The 23,261-nt window shown below is 38.6% G+C and overlaps 1 protein-coding gene across 14 annotated transcripts in view; it reads left to right on the forward strand.

Moving 5' to 3' along the window:
- The window catches only part of FIG4 (FIG4 phosphoinositide 5-phosphatase), a 157,105-nt gene that overhangs the window by 92,663 nt on the left and 41,181 nt on the right, over window positions 1-23,261 (forward strand). For 7 of the 14 annotated variants that reach the window (XM_073336996.1, XM_073336993.1, XM_073336998.1 and 4 more), the window contains 5 exons: window positions 599-657; window positions 1,300-1,447; window positions 3,068-3,151; window positions 9,370-9,565; window positions 21,251-21,333. In XM_073336996.1, the coding sequence (XP_073193097.1) occupies window positions 599-657; window positions 1,300-1,447; window positions 3,068-3,151; window positions 9,370-9,565; window positions 21,251-21,333 (570 nt within the window). Of the gene's footprint in view, window positions 1-598; window positions 658-1,299; window positions 1,448-3,067; window positions 3,152-6,168; window positions 7,621-9,369; window positions 9,567-16,678; window positions 16,747-21,250; window positions 21,334-23,261 lie in introns of those variants that run through there. The other 7 variants (XM_073336999.1, XM_073337005.1, XR_012158017.1 and 4 more) reach the window with 6 other exon arrangements.

Raw genomic sequence — 23,261 nt, forward strand, 5'->3', positions numbered from 1 at the left:
GTCAGGAAGCCAACTTATTTTGTATTTTTCACAAAACTTTGCAAATTGTCAGTTTGCCAAATATCGATAAATATTATTGCTGATCTCCACACTCTCTTCAAATTTTAAAACCTTAATGTTAACATTATTTAAAAAAAAAAAAACCCAGAAAGATGTTAACCAGTAAGCTTATCTGATAGTTTTGCATTGTTATGACCATTGTCTTCTCACACACCCTCTCCACATGCTGCTTTGATCTCCTTCCATGCATTATGTTTTAGGCCCCAATCCTGCAACTGCTACCGAACAGTTGGACACCTGAAGTAAATGTAGGTCTGTGTAGGCAGACTGCTGCACCTGCATAGAGCCCCACTAACTTCAGGTGTCTGTCCACAAAGGTGCAGTTGCACGACTGGGAACTGTTAAACTTCTCAGGCCAAGGATTGTTCTTTCCTTTCTCACACCCTTGCAGTATAAACCACCATGCACAATTTGGACCCTATACAGTGCATAAAAAACGGTGTGCATGTTTTTAGATATGATAGTAGATTAAATATTTATTTTCTATATAAAATACTATAGTAAAGTCAACTCCATGTGTGAATTTCCCCCCCCATAGCTATACCTACTGGTGGACACGAGGTGTATTAAATCATTTACCACTGCCTTATGATGAGGGTAAGTGCTCTGTGTTTTTTGTTTTACAGAATATTTTGGAAAAATACTGATTATTTTGTTTCAGCCATTGAATGGTTTGCATGTATTCCTTTAATCACAAATTAACAAACTGATGAAAGCTGTGCAGTTATAACAGCTGACAAGGATTTCCTTCTCAATGAGCTATGGGTTTCACTAGCATGTATGAGATGCCTGCATTACAGCTGCCAAATGTCCATCAGTTGTTGAGCCAGATATTGTAAATGTGGTGCTTGCTGTAGACTTGTGGATATGACTTTGGCTTCTATAAATTCACATGCAGGGAAGCATTTTAAATAGTTTTTTGTCTTTCCCATTCATATGTGGCTTGAAATATTGTAAATTGATGACGCACAAGAATAGTCTAGCTGATAATTCAAATACAATTGGAAGACACATCACCACTTCTCCAGCAGAGAGACTGTTCAAATCAGAAATGTCAATTTAAAAGGGAATCAAATTAATTAGTTAACTTTTATAATGTAGCCCCTCAAATATATATATATATAATGTCTTGTGCTATAGAAAAAACATATGGAAGTGTTTATTACAGGAGTATGCAAATAGTTTTTTTCCAAATGTGCTAATGATTTGCAACAGAACATGTTGTCTTTTTTTTTTCAGTGACATGCACTGAAAATATAGGGAAGTTGATAGTGAAGAAATTTCACAAATATGAAGAAGAGATTGATATTCATAATGAGTTCTTTCGGCCATATGAATTAAGCAGTTTTGATGACACCTTTTGCTTGGCAATGACCAATTCTATACGGTATATTTTGCAGTGTTATAAATCATATAATTTAGATTTCACAATTCTAATACATAACCTGAAACTTACTTTAGTGCAGCCTTTTTGAATCTTGTCCCACTTTAGTATTTGTTTTTACTTGGAGCCCCCACCACTGTCTTACAGTAGTGGGGCGGACACTATTAGTATGTTACTAACGCATTTGTTCAGGACATACTAAGCAAATTACTCAAAATACAAATCAAATGGTACTATAAAAACATACCTTACCTGTATTAGTGCTGCTGATGTTAGTCAGTGAGAGATTTGAGTAAGGGGCAGGGTCGTGCAGGGTCACAACACTACTCAGATTTGGACCAGTGGTCCCTCCATCTGTGTGATGGAGGGTGGCTGAGCCAGATTTAAGTGAGTGGCATTGCAAGCTGGCACTTGGCCCCCACACTTTTACTATAATTACTGAATTATTAGAAGGTTCACTGCCCTCCTGCCCAGAAAATTTGATGTGCCACCCTAATTGAGAACTTCTGGTTTAGAGCTTTATTCAGCTGGAAAGAGGACATTTACATGTGTGGACTGTTTAGGTAATGTAGACCAGTGCTACTCAAAGTGGTGGTCTGTGGACCGGTGGTGGTCTGCGAGCCATCGGCTGCTGGTCTACGCACATATTGGGGGGAAAAAAAATTGCCAATCCCCCACATCAGATAGCTTGAGAAGCACTGATGTAGACTACTTCATTTGAATTCATGCAGTTTTGTCTACTCCATGCCATAGTCCAGACTACAGGGTGTGAATTATAGACTGTTCTAACCTGTTGCTCTCTAACAGCCCCATGTAGACACCTAGATTCTGCTGGCGTGAACTAAAAGGTACCTAGTTCATTTTGAGGTAGTCCCATTTAAAACAGGACTATGTAAACATGAACTAGGTACCTTTTGTGCATGCCAGCAATGTCTATGTGGGGCCTGTAGAATGCAGCTTGTTAGAGCGCTCTACAAGTCACACACTCATAGTCTGGACTGCAGTACTGTGTAGACAAGCCCATTCTCATTTAGGAGAAAAATTGTGTCTGTTCAGATATATTCTGTTTTTATCTCAAGATTGTGTGCGCTTGGAGTTGATTAAAACAATCAGCTGGAGTGTTTTCCGGCTGGCAGCCATGACACCTTGGATCATGCCAACTGAGTATTTTAAAAAATATTTTGAGCATGCATGCTTTGGCTAATGGCTTTTGTGGAAACGATTTCTAAAATGGCCACTTAAACTAATTTGAGAGTCATGAATACCATCATGAAAATAACATTGTTGGGTTTCCATTACCCCCAACCTACTTCACAAGTGACAACTCTGTGCACAGTCATGTTTTGTGGGTCTGTGTGGTACAACTGAAGGCTTCTTAAATCTCTTTGGATTTTAATTTTTTTTAATTTTTCCATGACTGTTTGTGACCTGTAATCAAAGTTTAACCTAGACAATCCTTTTTAATTCATGACAACAACTTTTAAATTCAGAACTAAATGTTACAGGATGTTCAGACTTGTAGATGTGAAGAATTTTCAGCAAAACCTGACAAAATATAATTTTAGAAGCATATTTCACATGTTGAGCTTTATTTTATGGCTGATTTTTTTCCCCCTATTCCAGAGATTTCATGCCCAAGAATGTTGGAATTGATCCAAGTCCATTTACAGTGCGGAAACCTGATGAAACTGGAAAATCAGTGGTGGGGTAAGATTTGCATATAAAATATGGAATTTAAGATATTGTATTGGCATAATAACATCAACATTGTAGAGTACAATGCAATTAACAACAAAATGCATAATTACTTAGTTCAAGATGAGCAATGACTTGAAGGGGACACACAAACCATACGTGGCTCTTGAGTTGAGGCATAAGGCTAAAATCCAAGTACCTACCTGTACTCAAAAAGAGAGTATAAAGGATCCAAGGCCTATTTGAAGTAAATGGAAAGATTCTTACTGACTTCAGTGGACTTTGAATCAGGCCTTAACTATATTTATTATAGTATCGGTAGCATCGTGTATTACTGTGTACTGCCTGTGTATGTCAGACAAACAGAATTTATGAAATTGCTTATGTGAGAGTACACACTGAGACATAGTACAGATTAGGAATAGTTTAGAATAATAGTGAAAATTTTCTGGCATGTATAACAAACATTAATTTGATTCTAAAGCAACTTTGTAAATAACTGTCTTCTCCCCTGAACTAAATCTAAAAAAAAGTGTTCATGAGTTAAAAAGAAAATGTATGGTACACTTGTACTAACAACATTATTTTTAGAAGAAATAGAGATAAGGGAAACTACAGAATAGAAAAGTCCAATATATTCAGGATCATAATGTTGACTAAATTAGTGAATACAGAAAAGAATGCACAAAAATTACAAGATGATATATGGTTATATCTAAGGTTGTAGGAAAAAGCAGATGTTACATGAGATAGTATATTATTGATGGAATGGTGTAATATAGTGTATTGTCTAATAAATATGTATGTTCTAAGCGTAGTGTATGTGTTTGCAGTATGATTTAAGTATAATAAATATTTAAATGTGTAATAAATTTCTAAAAAGAAAGCCTGCTGATAGTCATGAGTAGTTTGAGAATGTAACACCAGAAATTAAAGTTAGAATTGCTTTCAGTGTTCTAATATAAAATTAAAAGACCATCTGAAGATCTGGTCTGAATGTTTATCTTAAAAACAGTATCATCATTCTTCTTCAAGTGACTCTGCATGTTCATTCCATTCTTGGTGGTTTGCACATGCACTCCACTCTCAGTTGTAAGAAATTTTTCCCACTGGGATGTCTCAAGTGCCCTCTGTTGCCATGTGCCACTGGGTGCTGGTATAAAGGCCCAGCCACCTGCAAGATCCCATAGCTCCCTCTTTCTGCCACATGACAGTAGTTGGAATTGCTTAGTGCTGTCAGTGTGCTTGTTGTAAATTAGTTGTGGATAGTTCACTAGTTGATTAATACTTAGCTAATAATGTAGATAGGATAAGTTTCTTTCTCAGTACCCAGTTTGGGGTTTTTCCATTTCTTGGCACCAAGGGATGCCTTGGGCACTGGGCTTCAAACCCTGTGTCTCTTTCACTAGGCCAATGAGAAGGAGTGACCCACATTCAAACTTCTTAAAATGTTTAGGGGAAGCCCATACTCAAGATTGTTGTCAGATTTGTAAACACTTTAAGCCTAGGACAGGAAAGACACAGAAGCCAGGCTAAAGTATTTGCTTAAGAAAGTGTCCCTGAGACCTCTGTCAGAGCCTGGCCATTCAAACTCAGCTCCTAGTGCCTCAGCATCAATTAGGGGTGTGCCTCCTATGTTGCATGAGGTGCAGTATTGTATACCTTCCCCAGTAAGCAGACTGTCAAGAGAGGAAGGTCGCCAGCACTGAAGTTGTGTTGTACATGTCCATTCCAAAATGTGTTGTACATGTCCATTCCACTACCTCCCCCCCTCCACTCCCCGCATTGGAGTTGTCCAGCAAGAAGAAACTGAGGAAGCTTGGGGATGGCTGGGCCCTTTATATCAGCATGCAATGGTGTGCAGCAACAGAGGGTACTCAAGCCACCCCAATGGGTACCACTGAGGGGAAAAATTTGATGACTTTGTACGGGGTGCACACACACCAGCAGGAGTAGAATGGTCATGTGGAATGTTCAAAGAACAAGTTATGGAAGGTTAGTAACCTTTTGGGTTTTTTTGTAGACCTAAAAAAGCCATTGGTGTAGATAATTTGCCATATCAGTAATGCTATGACTGCATGCTGTTATATTAACTTCTGAGGTATCTGCTCTTCTATGAAAATTTTTTAGAAGCCATATAATATATTAAGGCATAAGGATGAAAAGATATAAGACATAAGGATGAAAGTGGAAAAAGAATTTTCTGTCCTTTCAAAATAAGGGCCCAATGGGTTGCATAATCTAGTAGATTTTGCTCTTTTGCTCTTTCCAATTTTTGTATTAGACAATTCCAAGCTAATTTGATTTTCTTTCCTCTCTACGGGTAGTATATTTATGTGTCCCCAAACAAAGAATACATTGTTCAGACATTTCTGTGAGGTCTCATATTTTTGGCATGGAACATCAACTATAGAGCTGCACACAGTTAATTTTATTTTCTAAAGGAACAGTGGCAACTGGTTGAAAAAGGCACTTAACTGTACCTTCGTTTGATGCAATAGACTTTAACATTTTATTGAGGCATCTCTGAACTGTATATTGATTTGCCAATCTCCTCCTTGATTTTTTTGTAATGTTACTTATTAAATCATTTGACTCTGTATCTAAATATTGATTTGTTTCAAACAGCAGAACAACTTGTTCTGTTTATTTACAAGGATTCATTCTTAGATCTCTGGTCTTCCCAGTTTAAATATCCTCATGAGCTTGTGTGCTTGAAGTGTGTTTTAAAACATTGGATAAAGTAGAGTATCCTTTTTTGTCTTTGTGTTTTCAGTCTTAAAAATCCATTTGCAAAACACATCATTATTGTAATTTGCCAAAGGGAAAATTACTAGTGGTACTAGTGGTAGCTATCTACAAAGAGGCTATCAAGATGCTTACGCTCTACATAGAAATCCGAAGAAGTGATAGTGTGCCTAGTCTGCTGTGAGTGACAGATCAGAGTAATTGTATGCTTTTTCCAAAGTGTAGCACTAAATTGCCAAGGGTATTACAACAGTTCCATGCTGTTGGTTCCATATTTCTAGGGCATTACCGAGTCAGGATGTCCTGAACTTAGTTTGGAGTCATTAAAGTGGAACATCCTTTATCAATTGCTAAGCTGTAAGTACCAGCAAATGCTTTTGTTGTTTCTTCCACTTCCTTCATCTGACAGATCTGCACTGAATAACTCCTTCAGCTACCATCCTCTTTGTCCAGTCTTCTACAGTGCCATTGAGAACCAGGAAAAGTCCCTAAACATTCATACCTTAAAGCTGAATTAAATGGGTACCTGATGATTTCCTGTGTCACTTAAAGCTGACATAGACAGCTTTATGCCAACCTCTGTTGATGCCACAATTGAGCGTGTGGCTGGGGAAAATGGGGCATGACTGAAGCACTGCTATACTCCAGTGGTCCCCTACTAACCACATGACCCTTTGAGTGCTGTTGTAGCCAGCGGAACTTAGAACAGCTGCAAAACTGCTCTAACTTGATTTTTGAGACTGGACCTGTGCCCAGTGGTCATGGGATAAGGAAGCAACAGTGATGACTTAGAGACTCCTTTACACCCACCTCTTTTTCCCAGAGTGTTGCATATACCAAGTGGACAGACCCAAGAATCCAATCCCTTAATGTTTATTCCCTTGTTCATTGCATACTTTAATTTATCAATCTTAATCTTGTATGAATGTTCATTTAAAGATGTTCCCTAATACAAAGCAGTGGATTTTAATGTTTTTGCCATTATAAAGCCATAGTGCCTGGTTAATCTAATCATTAGTTCTAGTTATGCTTCATATGAAGCCCAGAGAAGAAGAAAAAAATAAATAAAAGCACAGCAGGATGTGAGTAGAATCAGATATTGCTGGAGGAGGTGTGTGGATTCTGTGGCAGTGTTATACTCAGGTTTTTTTGTTAGTACTTCTATAAATTTTAAACTTATATTTTCTTATTTATTACTTTCCTTCATAAAAAGTTGTGTAAAATTGCTTTTATAAAATATCTTCCATGTTCCACCTCAGAGGTGACTGCATGTTTAATGATGGGTGAGGTGATACATATATACACAATGTATAAAGCACTCTGAGATTCTTCACAATAAAAAAAAATTCATAAATTAGATATTTTTATATGAAAAATCAGTTATTCAGAGGCTTATTACAATTTCCCTCCTCACCTTTGCACATTTTTATATTTCCATGTTTAAGAACATTGCAATATAATAATGTATTTTAAAAATATTTGTATATAGCTTATAGTAGGGAGAACTGGTAGTGACCCATATATTTAATTGCCTGTACACTTTCCATTATACAATTCTTGGATTATTTTTTCTAATTTAATTTGTTTGTTTTTGAGAAACTCTAATCTCCATTGTTTCAGCAGGCCATAGAAATTCATCAAAGAAAAAGTCTTCAGGCCTGGTTGTAGCTTATTTCTTGAGTGCACCCTCTGCTGAATAAATGGGCTAATATAAAGAAAACAGAAAAGAATAGTAAGCTCTCTGTTCTTTATCATCTAGCCTGGAAAGATCCCTTATAAGGTGGCTTCAGATTTCTGTACAGAAATAATGAGACATTGACATGATCAGGGAGGAAATGGAGAGGAAGATGTGTTTATCAGCAGTGTTCTTTATAAATTGAAATGAGGGAGACACTAGCTATGGCAGGAAATGACCAAAGCTTTTCAAGGATTGTAGTGTGAGAAAGTGTGTAGTTAGGAAAAAGTGGGTATATTGATGGTTAAAAAAAAGGAAATAAAAGACAGGGAAAGGAGGAGAGAAGTCAAGGATGACACCAAGGTTGTGAACCTAGGAACAGGAGAGAGAGTGGAGGTGTCAATGGTATTGAAGACACAAGGTGATTGAGAGGGAGAAGGAGGAAAGATGATAGAGCCAGTCTCTCCAAAACTGAGTTTAAGACCGCTATAGACCATCCAAAAGAGAATGTCAGACAGTTGAAGATGTGAGCATGGAGTGCTTAAAGGGAGTTCTCTCATTTTAAGACCAGGGAGAAGGTGGCACTGTTGGGGAGGAGGAAAGTCATTAGCACTATCAAGCAGTTTTATGGCTTTGTTTTTAAACTTTCAAGACCTGGGAAGAGAATGACAAGGTTTGGTAATGCCAGGTTCAATCACGAAAGGCAATGCCAAGTTCAATGCCAGGTTCAGTCACGAAAGGCAATCAAGAGAATGACAAGGTTTGGTAATGCCAGGTTCAATCACGAAAAATACATAAAGTTGTTTAGAAAGAAGGAAGAAGAAAAAGTAGGGATGAAAAAAGAGACTGAGCAGAAAATGGAGGTAAGCTGGCATAATCATGAAAATGACTTCAGACATTCAGCTGTGTGAGAAGAGGTACAGAAATAGTGAATACCCTGGGAAAAGAAAAAATAGGGGATTCAAAGGGTGGGCAGAGCCCTCCCTTAAGAATAACAGAAGACGTTCAGAAGGCATCAAGTATCAGAGGGTAGCCATGTTAGTCTGTATCCCCAAAAACAAGGAGTCGGTGGCATCTTAAAGACTAACAGATTTATTTGGGCATGAGCTTTCGTGATTAAAAAACCCACTTCTTCAGATGCATGGAGTGAAAATTACAGATGCAGGCATTATTATATTGACACATGAAGAGAAGGGAGTTACCTCACAAGTGGAGAACCAGTGTTGACAGGGCCAATTCAATAAGGGTGGATGTAATCCACTCCCAATAATTGATGAGGATGTGTCAATTCCAGGAGGGGGAAAAAGAAAAGGAGTACTAGTGGCACCTTAGAGACTTCTCTAAGGTGCCACTAGTACTCCTTTTCTTTTTGTGAATACAGACTAACACAGCTGCTATTCTGAAACCTGTCATTTAGGAGAGGGAAAGTTGCTTTTGTAGTGAGCCAGCCACTCCCAGTTCCTATTCAAGCCCAAATTAATGTTGTTAAATTTGCAAATGAATTTTAGTTCTGCAGTTTCACTTTGAAGTCTGTTTCTGAAGTTTTTTTTTGTTCAAGGATGGCTACTTTTAAATCTGTTATAGAATGTCCAGGGAGATTGAAGTGTTCTCCTACTGGCTTTTGTATGTTACCATTCCTGATGTCCGATTTGTGTCCATTTATTCTTTTATGTGGTAGAATATCTCCTTCTACCCTATGCCAAATGAGATGGTAACCAAAATTCAGGAATGTATGTATGGTATATTTAAAAGTATTTTGTGTTCATTTAATAAATGTCTGCACTGTCTCTCTCCTTTGAATATATAGGAACAAAAGTAATAGAGAAGAAACTGTGCTCCAGCGTAAAACAGCTGCTAGTGCCCCTCCTCCCCCAAGTGAGGAAGCAGTGTCAAGTAGTTCTGAGGATGATTCTGGGACTGACAAAGAAGATGAGGGAGCTGTTTCTCAGCGTTCAACTCCAGTAAAGATAGCAGATACAGGCGATAATATAAAAATAACAGAGGTGAGAAAATTGCACTGGCACACATGAAGGGAGACCATCAACTTAAAATACACATTTCTTATGAAAATATTTTACCTACTGTTACCTGTAACACTTAATGTTCCTGACATTAAAAGGGAAAATTATTTTCTCCAGTTTATTTGCTTTATGCATCTGACAGCATTTAGTGAACCCGATTATACACAATTGTCAGTTTCCTTGTTTGTTGGATCCTCTCAGAGAGCATTAGGGTAGAAAATGACTTTTTTAAATAGAAAATGTGATTCTAAAGTCATAAAAACTGGAAAGGGATTCAGGGCAGGTATAGTATCTAACACTACTGTACTTATAACTCATGTTTTGAAATTGACTAGATTTCAAGTTGAAAGTGTTCCTTTGAGGACTTTCTTGGTATCTGAATTCTGAATTGTCAAGCAGTAACTTAACAGTCTGAGGTGTTGAAAAATGGTTTAATAAAACTAAAACATCTAAATTGCACATTCTGATTTTATCAGATAATATTACGTTTGGAAGGATTAGATTTTGATTGGTAGATGTCAGTAAACATCAGTTTCGCTGTATACACACACACAACAATGAAAACATATTTCTGTTAGTGCTATTCAAAATTTACAAATATGTAAAGTAAGAACAGTTCTGCGTGGGAACTTAGAGTTGGGTTTAAGGATGTTTACTTTATATATTCTGACCTGATGTTGCCAGTTTGTTTTTTTAACAGTTATAAAGCTTTAACTTTTTGAATCTCAATATCTACTGTCATTAAATAATTATTGTCTGACCCCACCATAATTTCCGGCAACTGTGAAAATTTAAACTGATACAAAATGCTTAAAAATAAACATAGATATTATCTGTCAAAATCATAAAAAATTAGAATCATATTCTGATAAGCTTAGATAATACTCTGATTTCAATAAAACACACAATCAATAGCAGTATGGCAGTGAAGATTGTTTGCCAAATATTTTCATATTATTGTGCTAACTCCTACTAATTAGTTTTAATTATTTTCATTGCAGTAGCACCCAAAGATCCCAGCTAGAATTGGTGCACGGTTGTAGACTAACGTATAGGAAGACACAGTCCCTGCCCCAAAGAGCTTATCTAAATAGATAAGACATACCAAGCAAAATGGTTAGTGATGGTTGGCAAATGTGAGAAGATGCTGTTACAATCATCTAGGCTGACTTCCTGCAGAACACAGGCAGCAACCTCACCCAGCAACTTCTGTATCAAGCCCATAATTTCTGCTAAGTTAGAGTAAATGATTTACAAAGATATCCAGTCTTGTTTTAAATAATGGAGTTGGGGATTGGTCCTGCTTTGAGCAGGGGGTTGGACTAGTTGACCTCCTGAGGTCCCTTCCAACCCTGATATTCTATGATTCTATGACCCAGAAACATTTTGTGCCAGCCAAGGGAGCAGAATTTTTATTCACACAACTCCCCCAAACTCCTTAGTAGCCCAAGCTGCCACTTCATAGAATCATAGACTATCAGGGTTGGAAGGGACCTCAGGAGGTCATCTAGTCCAACCCCCTGCTCAAAGCGGGACCCAATCCCCAACTAAATCATCCCAGCCAGGGCTTTGTCAAGCCTAAGCTTAAAAACATCTAAGGAAGGAGATTCCACCACCTCCCTAGGTAACGCTTTCCAGTGTTTCACCACCCTCCTAGTGAAAAAGTTTTTCCTAATATCCAGCCTAAACCTCCCCCACTGCAACTTGACCATTACTCCTTGTTCTGTCATCAGCTACCACTGAGAACAGTCTAGATCCATCCCCTTTCAGGTAGTTGAAAGCAGCTATCAAATCCCCCCTCATTCTTCTCTTCCGCAGACTAAACAATCCCAGTTCCCTCAGCCTCTCCTCATAAGTCATGTGTTCCAGTCCCCTAATCATTTTTGTTGCCCTCCGCTGGACTCTTTCCAATTTTTCCACTTATAAGAGCAAGCAACATAAACTAAAGTCCACCCCTTCCAATAAGGAAGCCAAGCCCAAACACTTAAACCTATTTTTGAGGAATGTTTTTACTTCAACCAGTATGCAATTTTGTATAGCCAACTGTCAGACATTATTGTCCACGTACCATTTTATTAGTTATCCTAAATTCACAGAATTTACTGACAAACTCCTTTAGGAGGACAGGCACAGTGGGTAAATTGATTGCCAGATCGTCCCTCCCAGCTTTGCTGCATCAGGCACAGCCTCCAGATGGATGGTGACAGCTGTTGTCACACATCGAGTGTCATGGCTTCATTCCTCCAGATTCCTCAGGGAAGTCCAGTCTGTAGTGGAGGATTTGCCCTTTGAAGGGAACAATGTCTTCAGTGAGAAGACAGATGATTTGTTACTCCTGCAACCTTCCATGAGTGTAACCCTCCACTCACTGGGCATCTACATTCCAGCTCCAAAGAAGAAATACTACAGACCACACACACACAGGCACAACCAGTACTGTAATCATTTTACCACCCAGAGTGGTTATGAACTACCATAGAGGATGCAGTGGATCAAGTACAGTGCCCCCCTGTAGCAGATCGCAGACTCATCAGTGTGGCGCCTCCTGCTGATCATCTTGGAAATTAGTTGGAGCGCCCTCTGTTGGCCTGTGTCTCGCCTGCCATAGGCCCTGTGTCGCTCCGGAACCCCCTCCTTCTATGCCCACCTTGCCCCAGTGGCTACTGCCAATCATCATCTAGCCTCCACTCACTGGGGCAAACTTCAGTCTGTCATGGCCACTCATCATTGGCAAAGAGGTTGGACCAGCTGCCTCTGCATAACACCAGGCTGCACCTCCCAGCCCCAGTACCCGCATAGGCCTTTATCAAGGCCTCAGCCTGGGGAGTTGCCAGGCTGCAGCTCCCCAGCTCCTCTTGCCCTTCCCCAGCACTGCTCTGCTCCAGGTACTCTATTCCCAGGTAGCAAGGTCCTCCCACTCCAGGATAGAGTGAGACTCCTCCAGCTCCTGGCCCCCAGCCCTCTTATCAGGGCCAGCTGAGCCCTGAATGAGCTGGCCACACCTGTGGTCAGCTACTCCGCCAGCCTCCCTCAGCTGCTCTTAATCCCTTATCCCAGCCGCAGCCCTCTCCAGGGGTGCTTTTAACCCCTGTTCCGCACGAGTGGGGCAGCCGCCCCACTACACCTCCCCCTTCCCTCCTTCCAACCCCAGCCTTTTGCTAAAATACATTTTTGACAGGACCTTTGAGAGCAGTGAAACACTCCATATGCTACATTCATCAACCCAAAACTCTGATACCCAATTTGGTGGCCATCTATCTCATTTCTCCCAAGCCTGGCAGAGGATAATGACAAATGGGTTCTCAACATCATTCATACCACTACACCATAGAATGCCTCTTTCCCATCCTCCTTCAGGGACCACTCTGATGAAAGGATGTTAATTTAAGAAGTAAACTCCTTTCTTCATCAGGGTGCTGTAGAGCTGAGGCTGCCTCCAAATACTGGGGAAAGTTTTTACTCAAAATATTTCCTCATCCTGCAGAAAAAGGGAGGATGAAGACCCATCTTAGAATGCAAACAGCTCAATATCTTTATCTGTAGATTGATATTCAGAATGGCCACCTTGGCATCAGTAATTCCTTCACTGAATAAAGACGAGTAAATCACAACTCTTGATATGCCTGCTTGAAAGATGCCTGCTTCCACATAGACATCTACCTCTCACATAGAAAATTCCTTAGACTCACTGTAGGTCTGAACCACTGTCAATACAAGGTGCTCCCCTTTAGCCTTGCACCAGACCCAAGGCTACTCACAAAGGTACTATCAGTAGTAGTCTCTCATTTCTGAGACCATGGACCATCAGTTTTCCCCTACTTTGACTAGCTACTGATTGAGAGATTTCACCAGGTGGTACTGACAGCAACCTCGTTCCTGCTCCATTTTCCACATTCACTGGGACTCTATAAATATAAAATCCATTTTAGGTCTCATGCAAACTGTAGAGTTTATCAGGGCAATACTGGAATCTATCAGTGCTACAATATACCTTCCTCAGGCCAGACACCAATCCATAAAGGAAGTTGTCATTCAACTCAGACTGAGTCCATGGGCTTCAGTCTGTTCATGTCTCAGCCTTCTAGGTTACATGGTTTCCTGTATGTGTAAGACCCTTTGCAAGGTTTTGACTTCATTGCCTGCAAGCTTGGCTTCAGACGGTATACACATCAAATAAGTTAGTCTCACTCCCACACAGGGCATGAGCTTCTTTAGCCTGGTGGGAGACTAAGGAGCAAGTGTGTGTGTGTGTGTGTGTCCCCCTTTCATTCCTCCCAAATATGAGGAGAGATTGCGGGGTGCCCATCTAGATGAACATACAGCACTGGACGTGGACTCCCCAGGAGTTCATGATGCACATAAACCTCCTAGAACTTTGAGCAGTCCATGAGGCCTGCAAACAATTCCCACCACTCACACAGACTTGGCATATTCAAGTGATGTCACACAACATGGTAACAGCTTTCTACATCAACAAACGAGGGGGAGCACAATCGCCCCTGTCTGCGTAGAGGTTGTCAATCTTTGGAACTGGTATATTTGTCACCAGATCATTGTGTCAGCAGGACATCTCCCAGGGATTCATGACACACTAGCAGACATAGTCAGCCAAGTACTCCTCTGGACCACAAATGGGATATTCACTATTCCATGGTACAGAGCATATTTCATCAATGGGAGTCTCCATCCTGAGACTTGTTTGTGACCCAGGAGAACAGAAGATGCATGATCTACCATTCCAGGGGGGCACAAGGTCAGGACTCAGGGGAGACACACTTCATTTCCCTTGGTTAGGACACCTAATGTTAATCCTCCCTCCCTTTACACCATACCTTGCTTTCTGAGGAACATCAAACAAGATGAAATTGTGATCGTCCTGATTGCTTCCAGATGGCTCAGGCAGTTCTGGTTTCACATCATTCTACAATGCCTGCACATCACTACCCAGTTCTTTCTGGATATTTTGACCCAAGACAAGGGCAAGGTCAGGTATCCCATTCTGATGTCCCTTCATCTAATGGCTTGGTGTTTGGATCAAAACTAGAAAGACCACGTTCAGAAGCTATTCAGGACATCCTTAACAATAGTAGGAAGGAATCAGCTTTCTACTATTGTTGTCTACATAGCTAAGTGAACAAGGTTTTTTCTGTCTTATCTCAACATTGCCGGATAAACCCAGAGGACTCTGAAATCCATACTATATTGGTATATCGTCTTTCCTTAAAGACCTTGGGTCTTTCCCTGAGCTCAGTAAGCGTACACTTAGCAGCTATCGGTGCTTGTCTTCCTATTGATAACCACTTCATCTTCACTCATCCTGTGACAGTACATTTCCTGCAAGGCCTAAGCAGAACCTTTCCTTTTGTGAGAAAACCTCCTGTGCCATGGGACCTTAACCTGGTCCTCTCAAAGTTAACAAGAACTCTGTTTGAAACCTCTACCCTCATGCACTCTAACCGGTTTGTCTATGAAGGTCATCTTTCTAGTTACCATCACCTCAGCTAGGTGAACTACAGGCCCTTATGGCTGATCCACCATACTCAGTCTTCCATAAAGATGAGGTTTCTCTAAGACTACATCCAAAATTTACCCTCATGTAATTTGTGATTTCTGTCTGACTCAGACAATTCACATATCTTTTTTCCTAAACTGCATGCTACCAGCAAGGATATGTTCTTATAGGAGACTTCATTCTTGGAATGTCCATTGAGTGGTGGCTTTCTACCTGCAAAGAACAAAATCTTTCAGGAAATCACCTAGACTGTTTGTATCATTTGAAGAACAGATGAGAAGGGAAGCAGTTTATTCCCAGAGACTTTTCAAGTGTATTTCAGCATTCATTCTGCTGTGTTATGAGTTAACAAACATTCTACCACCACCACAAGGTGTGAGTGCATGCTCGACTAGAACCAAAGCCACTTCTGTAGCTTCACTTTGAGACATTCCTGTCATTGAAATCTGTAAAGCGGGAACTTGGGTGTCTGTAAACATACTTTACAAGACATTATGCCATACTACAATCTTCATCAACTGATGCATCTTTTGGCACAACAGTCCTCCCTTCATTGATACCACACAAGTCCTCACACCCTACTCCTCAATGAATTATCAGTCACCTCCGTGGACCATCGCTCAAAGAGAGGTTACTTACCTTGTATGGTAAGTGGAGTACTCTGAGATGTACCCCTGGCCATGAGGAGCGTTCAGTAAATGGCAAGCCTGCTACAGTTGGAATCTTTATGTACCTCAAGTGACCTTTAGTTATCTCTGGTAAATTTTTTGCTTTGAACTGAGGTTAATTAATGGCCAGTGGTAATTTGCTTTATGGGCTTATATGCACGTGCTATTACTGGCCACACAGACTCACCTACCTACCTCCCTAAAAAGGCTAGGACAAGTCTTTTCTGGTAGGGTCCCCAGCATAGGTATTCAGATATCCAGTTAGAGACAAAAAGAAAAAGTGTATTAGAAGGGAAAAAAAGGCTGCTCATCAGCTTGATTGGCCTGTGGCGCCTCAGGAACTACAGTTGGAGAAACTAGGAGACCTCTCCTGGCTCAGGTACTGTAACACTAGCAGGCATTGTCCTCCAATCAACTGGCTAGCCTGCTTGTCTGTCTCTGCTTTCCTTGGCAGGCAAAATAAGGGTATTAGCTGCCTAGTTGTAATCGTGGTGCCTTAAGAGGAGACACTTTCTTCCTTTTTTTACCTGGTCTTTTAAGAGTAAAACTCTGGCTGGTAGCATCCCACAGGATCTCTCGGGTAATCTTCTCTGGTCAAATTGGGGTCACAGTTTTTGCAACCCAACTGCATTGCCCAATCCTGATCAGGTTGACTGGGCCACCTTTGGGTACTGGTTCTTTGTCAAGTCTGAGTCTGTGTTTTCCCAAGTAAATAATAGGGGAATAACAGGAGACAATGACTCCACCAAAATGATCTCAACGACCCCTGTCTGGGTGAACAGTCAAGACTCTGAAATAGCTTCTTGACTATTAGAGCCTGGTACTTTCCTAGTAGTAACTTATGAACCATTGTCCTCTGACTCAGAAAAGTTGTTTTCTACTCATTCATTCATTGCATGCTTACATTTTCTCAAGGCTTTAAGAACCACATGGCCAAAGTAAGAAATTACAGAACTGTCACTCTGCTGGGGCACTGGCAAACAGTATGTAAGGTTATTTTGCTCTATCAAAGCTCAAAGTCAAGCTGCTTGTTAAATTCATTAACATAAACTTTAATTTGTTGTATTTTTAGTAAGTTTATATTTAATGTCTACATTGTTATAGGCCGAAATATCCTACACTTAGCTAAAAGTGTGTTGCTTGATAAAATGAAGATTAAAATTACTACTTTTCCAGAACAGTTTTCAACAATATATTAGTGACCTCAAGATTGTTTTATAGACTGTGATTGACTTCTCATATATGAATGTTAGCCACATATTTTAAATTTTCCGAAGCCCAGTTAGTGTTATTTGATGCAATAGTTCTGAAATACTGTGATGTTAATGTTGGGGCAGTGTATCAGAATAATGGAGAGTAAGCGTCTTAGACCAATGGAAAAGAAAGGGTTTTTACAGTGGTTGTAGCAAGAAACCAGGAGTCATGACTTGTGAGCACTATCACCGACTCTTGTCCCTGAGGTGCTGCACAATCTTGGCAAGTCATTTCACTTCATTTTATCCATCTATAAAATGGATGTAATCCTTCCCTCCCTCTTATTGAGCCTGAATACATTTTTGTAAAATATTTTGAGATGCTTTAATGAAAGGTGTATGTAAATGCAAAATATTTAAGACATTTTATTGATTTATAACCAGCTATAAATTAATTTCTCATTGTTAATAACAATATTGAGTTATATTTTCTTCTCTTAGTACCCTTATGTCTATTGAAACATACTGAGAATTGAATTATTAATTTGTGTAACTTTACTACCAAGACCACAGTGTTGTGAGTGATTGCCCACGGGCCCCAGTATGCCCACTTACAGTCCATTGCAAAACTTGGGCCTATGTTAGTATTTGTGTCCACCATTATAAACCTCAAAAGCATAAAACTATCTTTGGGGCATATTTTATATATAAAGGTAGTAATTATGCTATTTTTTGTGCAGAGATCAAATGTAAAAGAGTATGTTAGACACCAAACATGATGTATATTCACTAGTTGATCTTGGTTTAGATTACACAATGCTGCTAGTTTCCATAACTGAGTTAATTGGAGCATCAGGTATGTGCTTTTGAGAGTGTGTTTTGGAATTAACATTTCAGCAATAGCCATTATTTGTCATGGGTCCCAGCATGCAGTTATCCAAAGAGAGGCTATAATGCAGGGTTTGAAACATGAGGGCTGAACTAATAATATAGTAGGAAATAATCTATGCAAATAGCAATGACTGAAAAGGATTAAAAATATCCAATTCAAGAAACTCCTATTTTAGAGAACCTGTGAATTGCAGGAATGTACAGAAGTATAATTTGTTTCAACTTCCAGAAAGAACAGAGTTTTTTAACGTTATTTTCTGTTTGCAGAAATGCCTATCATTATTTGAATAATACCTACACTAAAAAGGAACGCTAATGTATCAGCGTAGGTATGAAGTTTTCTAAACTAGGAAAATGGACGACTTTGACATTGATCAAAGTGTCAGTTAGTTCTCAGTTTATAATTTTTAAAATATCTCTGATATTTTCTGCATACGCTTCAGGTGCATTCTTGAGTAAATAATGTTATTACAGGACAATCAAATATTTGTGTGTTCTGGGCTTTGAGTTATGAGGCAGCAATAGTAACAAAGTCAGAAGAAATAAAGTAAACTACCTAAGCACTATCTATTGTACAGTATAAGTAAATCCTTATATTTGGCATATCTGTGTCTAGTAGATTCTTAGTACAGTGTAGAACTAATTATTTTTATATTAAAACAACTTAAATGTAGTTAGCATTCATAGAGAGAGACTTCTAGTTTGAATTGTGAACATTTTAATGCACCTATTTGGTATGTGCTGATGATGCTTTATACAGTTAGCATGTAAATACCTACTTTCACTCTGCCCCTCTTTTTGCGCGTCCTTGGCCTCACCCAGTAGTGATCTTTGGTTTTGTTTGGTTTTTATTTTATTTTTTAAGTATCATCAAAATTGAATCTTTGTTTTTTAAGTTATGGAAATGTGGAAAAAACTAAAACTTGTTGAACCAAGATGATTCAAATGTCGGAAGCTGGGAACTTCAAATTTGTCTTGCATTTATAAATTTTGCTGTGAATAAAAAAAAACCTGAATTTGAAGAAAATTAATTACATTTAAAGTTATGAATTTTTAAAGTTAGCAACTTTGAGCATGCATATTTAGATAGGTTTCAGAGTAGCAGCCATGTTAGTCTGTATCCGCAAAAAGAAAAGGAGTACCTGTGGCACCTTAGAGACTAACAAATTTATTTGAGCATAAGCTTTCGTGGGCTATAGCTCACTTCATCGGATGACATGCATTCAGTGAAGTGAGCTGTAGCTCACGAAAGCTTATGCTCAAATAAATTTGTTAGTCTCTAAGGTGCCACAGGTACTCCTTTTCTTTTTGCATATTTAGATAGTTTCTAAACATGAACATTTTAAGGATGTCACCTAGGAACCAACCCCTGCAAGAAACCCTGTCGCCAACTCTGTCCTCATATCTATTCAAGGGACACCATCGTAGGACTCAACCACATCAGCCACACCATCAGGGGCTTGTTCACCTGCACATCTACCAATGTGATATATGCCGTCATGTGCTAGCAATGCCCTTCTGCCATGTACGTTGGCCAAACCTGACAATCTCTACACAAAAGAATAAATGGACACAAATCAGACGTCAAGAATTGTAACATTCAAAAACCTGTAGGAGAGCACTTCAATCTCCCTAGACACTCAATAACAGATTTAAAAGTCGCCATTCTTCAACAAAAAAAACTTCAAAAACAGACTTCAGTGAGAAACTGCAGAACTGGAATTAATTTGCAAACTGGATACCATCAAATTAGGCCTGAATAAAGACTGGGAGTGGCTGGGTCATTACAAAAAAAAAATGTCCTTCTGTTGATGTTCACTCCTTGTCAACTGTTGGGAATGGGCCACATCCACTTTGATTGAATTGGCCTAGTTAGCACTTACCCACCACTTGGTAAGGCAACTCCTATCTTTTCATGTGCTGTATATTTATACCTGCTTACTCTATTTTCCACTCCATGCATTTGATGAAGTGGGTTATGTCCCACAAAATCTTATGCCCAAATAAATTTGTTAGTCTCTAAGGCGTCACAAGGACGCCTCATTTTTTTTTTACTGACACAGACTAACACGGCTACCCCTCTGAAACCTTCCATTGGCTACGGTGATGCTTGTAAATGCTACAGGCTTAATAAGAGTTGTAAAGTAGGGTTAATGTTTACCTAGGTCACATGTTGTGAAGTTTACTTCATTAAAGTTTACAAAATAGGTTGAGATCTTTAGAGGGAAGGTGCTAAAGAAGTACAAATTGTTCTTCTTTGTAATTGCAAAAATTAATCACACTTTCTTAACTCTTACGGTAACCCAAAGTAGACAGACTATCTGTAATAACAAAAATTGTTCTAGTGTTGTCCTTGTAATATTTTGAGAGAGGCTTTTCTGAAAAAAAGTAAATGAGAACTGTTTGGATTTGAGACATCCTCTGTTATTTTATACTTAATTTATACCTTTATGTAGGCTGGTGGCAGATTCACCAGCTGGGCAGTCCAAAAAATATCTAAATGCTCGAGTCAGGTTCCAAATCCCTTTCCTCAGGGCAAGTTTTGTTAACAATGGTCAATACAAAGGACTTGATATAATACAAAACACTTGAAAAGAAATACTTCCCTTCCCACTCTTTGCCAGGACACATCCACCTCTCCCTAGTCCATCGCTGATCTGGGTCTTTCACTACTAAGGGTAGGTTGTCTCTGTTTTATAGCAGGTACTGCTTGCAACCTGCAGTCACATGACCCTTGTTAGTTTTAATGGGTTGAACCTTAAAATAGGGCGCAGCAGCATGCACATGCGCAGCAGCAGCCTGTTACACTGGACCTGTATATTTCATGAACATGTAACTTTTTATACTAAAATGGAAACTAAAATAAGTTAGTCTGAAGAAAATTAGGGGTTTTCTTTACGTAGTATAGAGCAAGAAGATTAAAGATAAATGATGAAAGGTTATTGTAAATGGCTTGTATAATGTTTTTCTTTCCTAAACTAAAAATAAATCAAATATCATAAAAGCATACAACTTGTAATATATCCACAAATATGAATTATTTATACAAATCTTTTTATATTGTATTATATTGGCAATAAAAGAAATCTCAGGTTCTTTGCAGATTATACCATATGCTATCATAGTGTGTCTATTTCAGTAACATTCTCCTTTCTTACTGAACAAATAAAATGAAGAATACATCTAAAAACAAATCTTCTCAAAAGGTTCAATATAGACCTAGACAGGTTGGTAGGAAGTACAGGAGAGGCTTTTTTATTGGTTTTATTTGCATTTATTAAAATAAGTTTTCTTCTGATCTAGAAAGAATTCAGTTATATCCAATAAACTTTTGTTTGGAAATTAGCATAGTATTCTATTTCTGAAAGACTTACTTTGATGGGTTGTTTTTTCCTCCCCCCAGAACATAGTTCAGTCCATGAAAGATATATATGGGATTAACCTCTCAGATGTTCCTTCAGAGGATGACCTCACAATATATACAAGGTAAGAAAATTCTCAGTCATAATCAGTAAGTGATAATTGGAGCTAGTTAAATACTCTTGTATGAGAAATTGCTCCTTTTTCGTCAGAATTTATTCAAACATTGTTCTGGTATGGCACTAGCACTAGAGGTAACTTGAAGCTGGCGATATTTTACTATTCTCTGTCTTTAAAATCAAACTCTTTATCTCTCATACGTATGCACACAATTCTGTTAACTTCAACGTGGAGCTGTTCAGATGCCTCCAAGTGCAGAATTTGATCGTTAAATCAAATGGACTTGTAGTGGAATATCAGTTAACATTTTTCCAGGAACAAGGGACAAACTCAAATTAATAGTGGCTCTTCAATTTACAAGTACATAGTTTGCAGTTTTTCACATTTGTTCTCAATTGTTGTATTACACTAATTTATAGAATGTCAACATTAGAGCTCTTCAACTTCAGAGAATATTTTTTTTAAATAATTTAAATTTCTCATCCGTTAAACAGTCTTTGCTATAAAATGCATGTAAAATTACATAAATTAACCTTTTTGTAAGAAAACTATTATGATTCTGTCTTCTTCATAGAGGCAGAAGTGTTAGCTATAACCTCTTAAACAAAATTTTGTTTGGCTGTGAATGTTCCAGGAAAAAGGTTTCTAATTGGTATTCAACTTTTTTCTTCAAATATTTAGACCTTTTTTTGCTATATGCCAGGTCATTCAGAAGCTACTTAGGCATTTTCTGTCTCAGCAGAGGCAACTATCATAAGGTTTAAAATTGCTGGTTTTCATGTGAGACTGGAACCAATTGTTAAATCTGGCATGCAGGCAACTAGTGGAAAAGTGGGAAAAAATTACCAAACTAGGAAGGTAACTCGTAACAGTGGCATGAAGATTTTAAATGATAACTTTCTTGTACAAATACTTCATAGTTTTAATAGGAGATGGTTGAAGCCAAATTGACTGGGACTCCAATATCATGGTTTGATGAAATAGTAACTATATATCTTACTCTGTGTCACCATTATAAGGAAGTACTTTGCATCCAATCCTCAAAAGCATTTAAGCATATACTTAAGTCCATCTCTATTCATGACAACATTTAAGCACTTGCTTAACTTTAAATGCTGTCCTGAGTAGGGATGGTTTCCTGAACTGGGCCTTTTGTGTTAGTAAATTATTTTTCTTTTCCTGATTATAATAGGAAGGCAGTTAGGGAAATTTAGATTGAAATTAAAGTCTCTTCTAATTTGTAAAACCTGTAATGCTGTTGCCAAGAGAGCAACTGCTTACCCAGTCACATGGTGTGCAAATCAATTATGCTAGTCTGGTAAATCAATGTTTCAAACACCTGCTTAAGCTTTTGAATTAATTAATGGAGCACCGTGCAGCGGAAAACTGCACCTCATAATGAAAACTTAGACATGTTTTTCAAGTGAATAACTAAAAGCCATGTGTTGAAATGCAGCTGTACAGCTTTAGATTTGCTTTACAATGTGTAACGACTGGCTAATTTCATTTCTACTTATGTTGTGACCCATCTCTGAATTGTGAGGGGAAATTTAATTCACTGTAGTCTCTCTGTTCATGTGATATGTTCTTAGCTTATGTTTATCAACCAATTTAGAGTATTTTAGGGAAAAAAAGATTTTACTTTATTTGTAATTTATAAGATCTTTTCTGTTAACATATGGAACAAGGCATAGCTGTTTCTCTAAGGTACCTATCTTAGTTCTTTAAGATTTCCACTTTTAGATATCGTCCACTTCACACATGTGCTTGATGGTTCTAAGCCACTAGACCTGGACGGGGTAAGGGAGGGTGTACCTCAATATTGTTGGTGAAGTATTTTAAGTTGTTCCCAGATCTGATCTAAACTTCAGAGTTGTAGCAGCATACCTATAACACCTTGGAGTGTGAAATATTCACACCTCCTGTGCAACATA

The sequence above is a fragment of the Lepidochelys kempii genome, chromosome 3 (genome assembly GCF_965140265.1).
Source record: "Lepidochelys kempii isolate rLepKem1 chromosome 3, rLepKem1.hap2, whole genome shotgun sequence".
In the NCBI taxonomy this organism is placed as follows: domain Eukaryota; kingdom Metazoa; phylum Chordata; order Testudines; family Cheloniidae; genus Lepidochelys; species Lepidochelys kempii.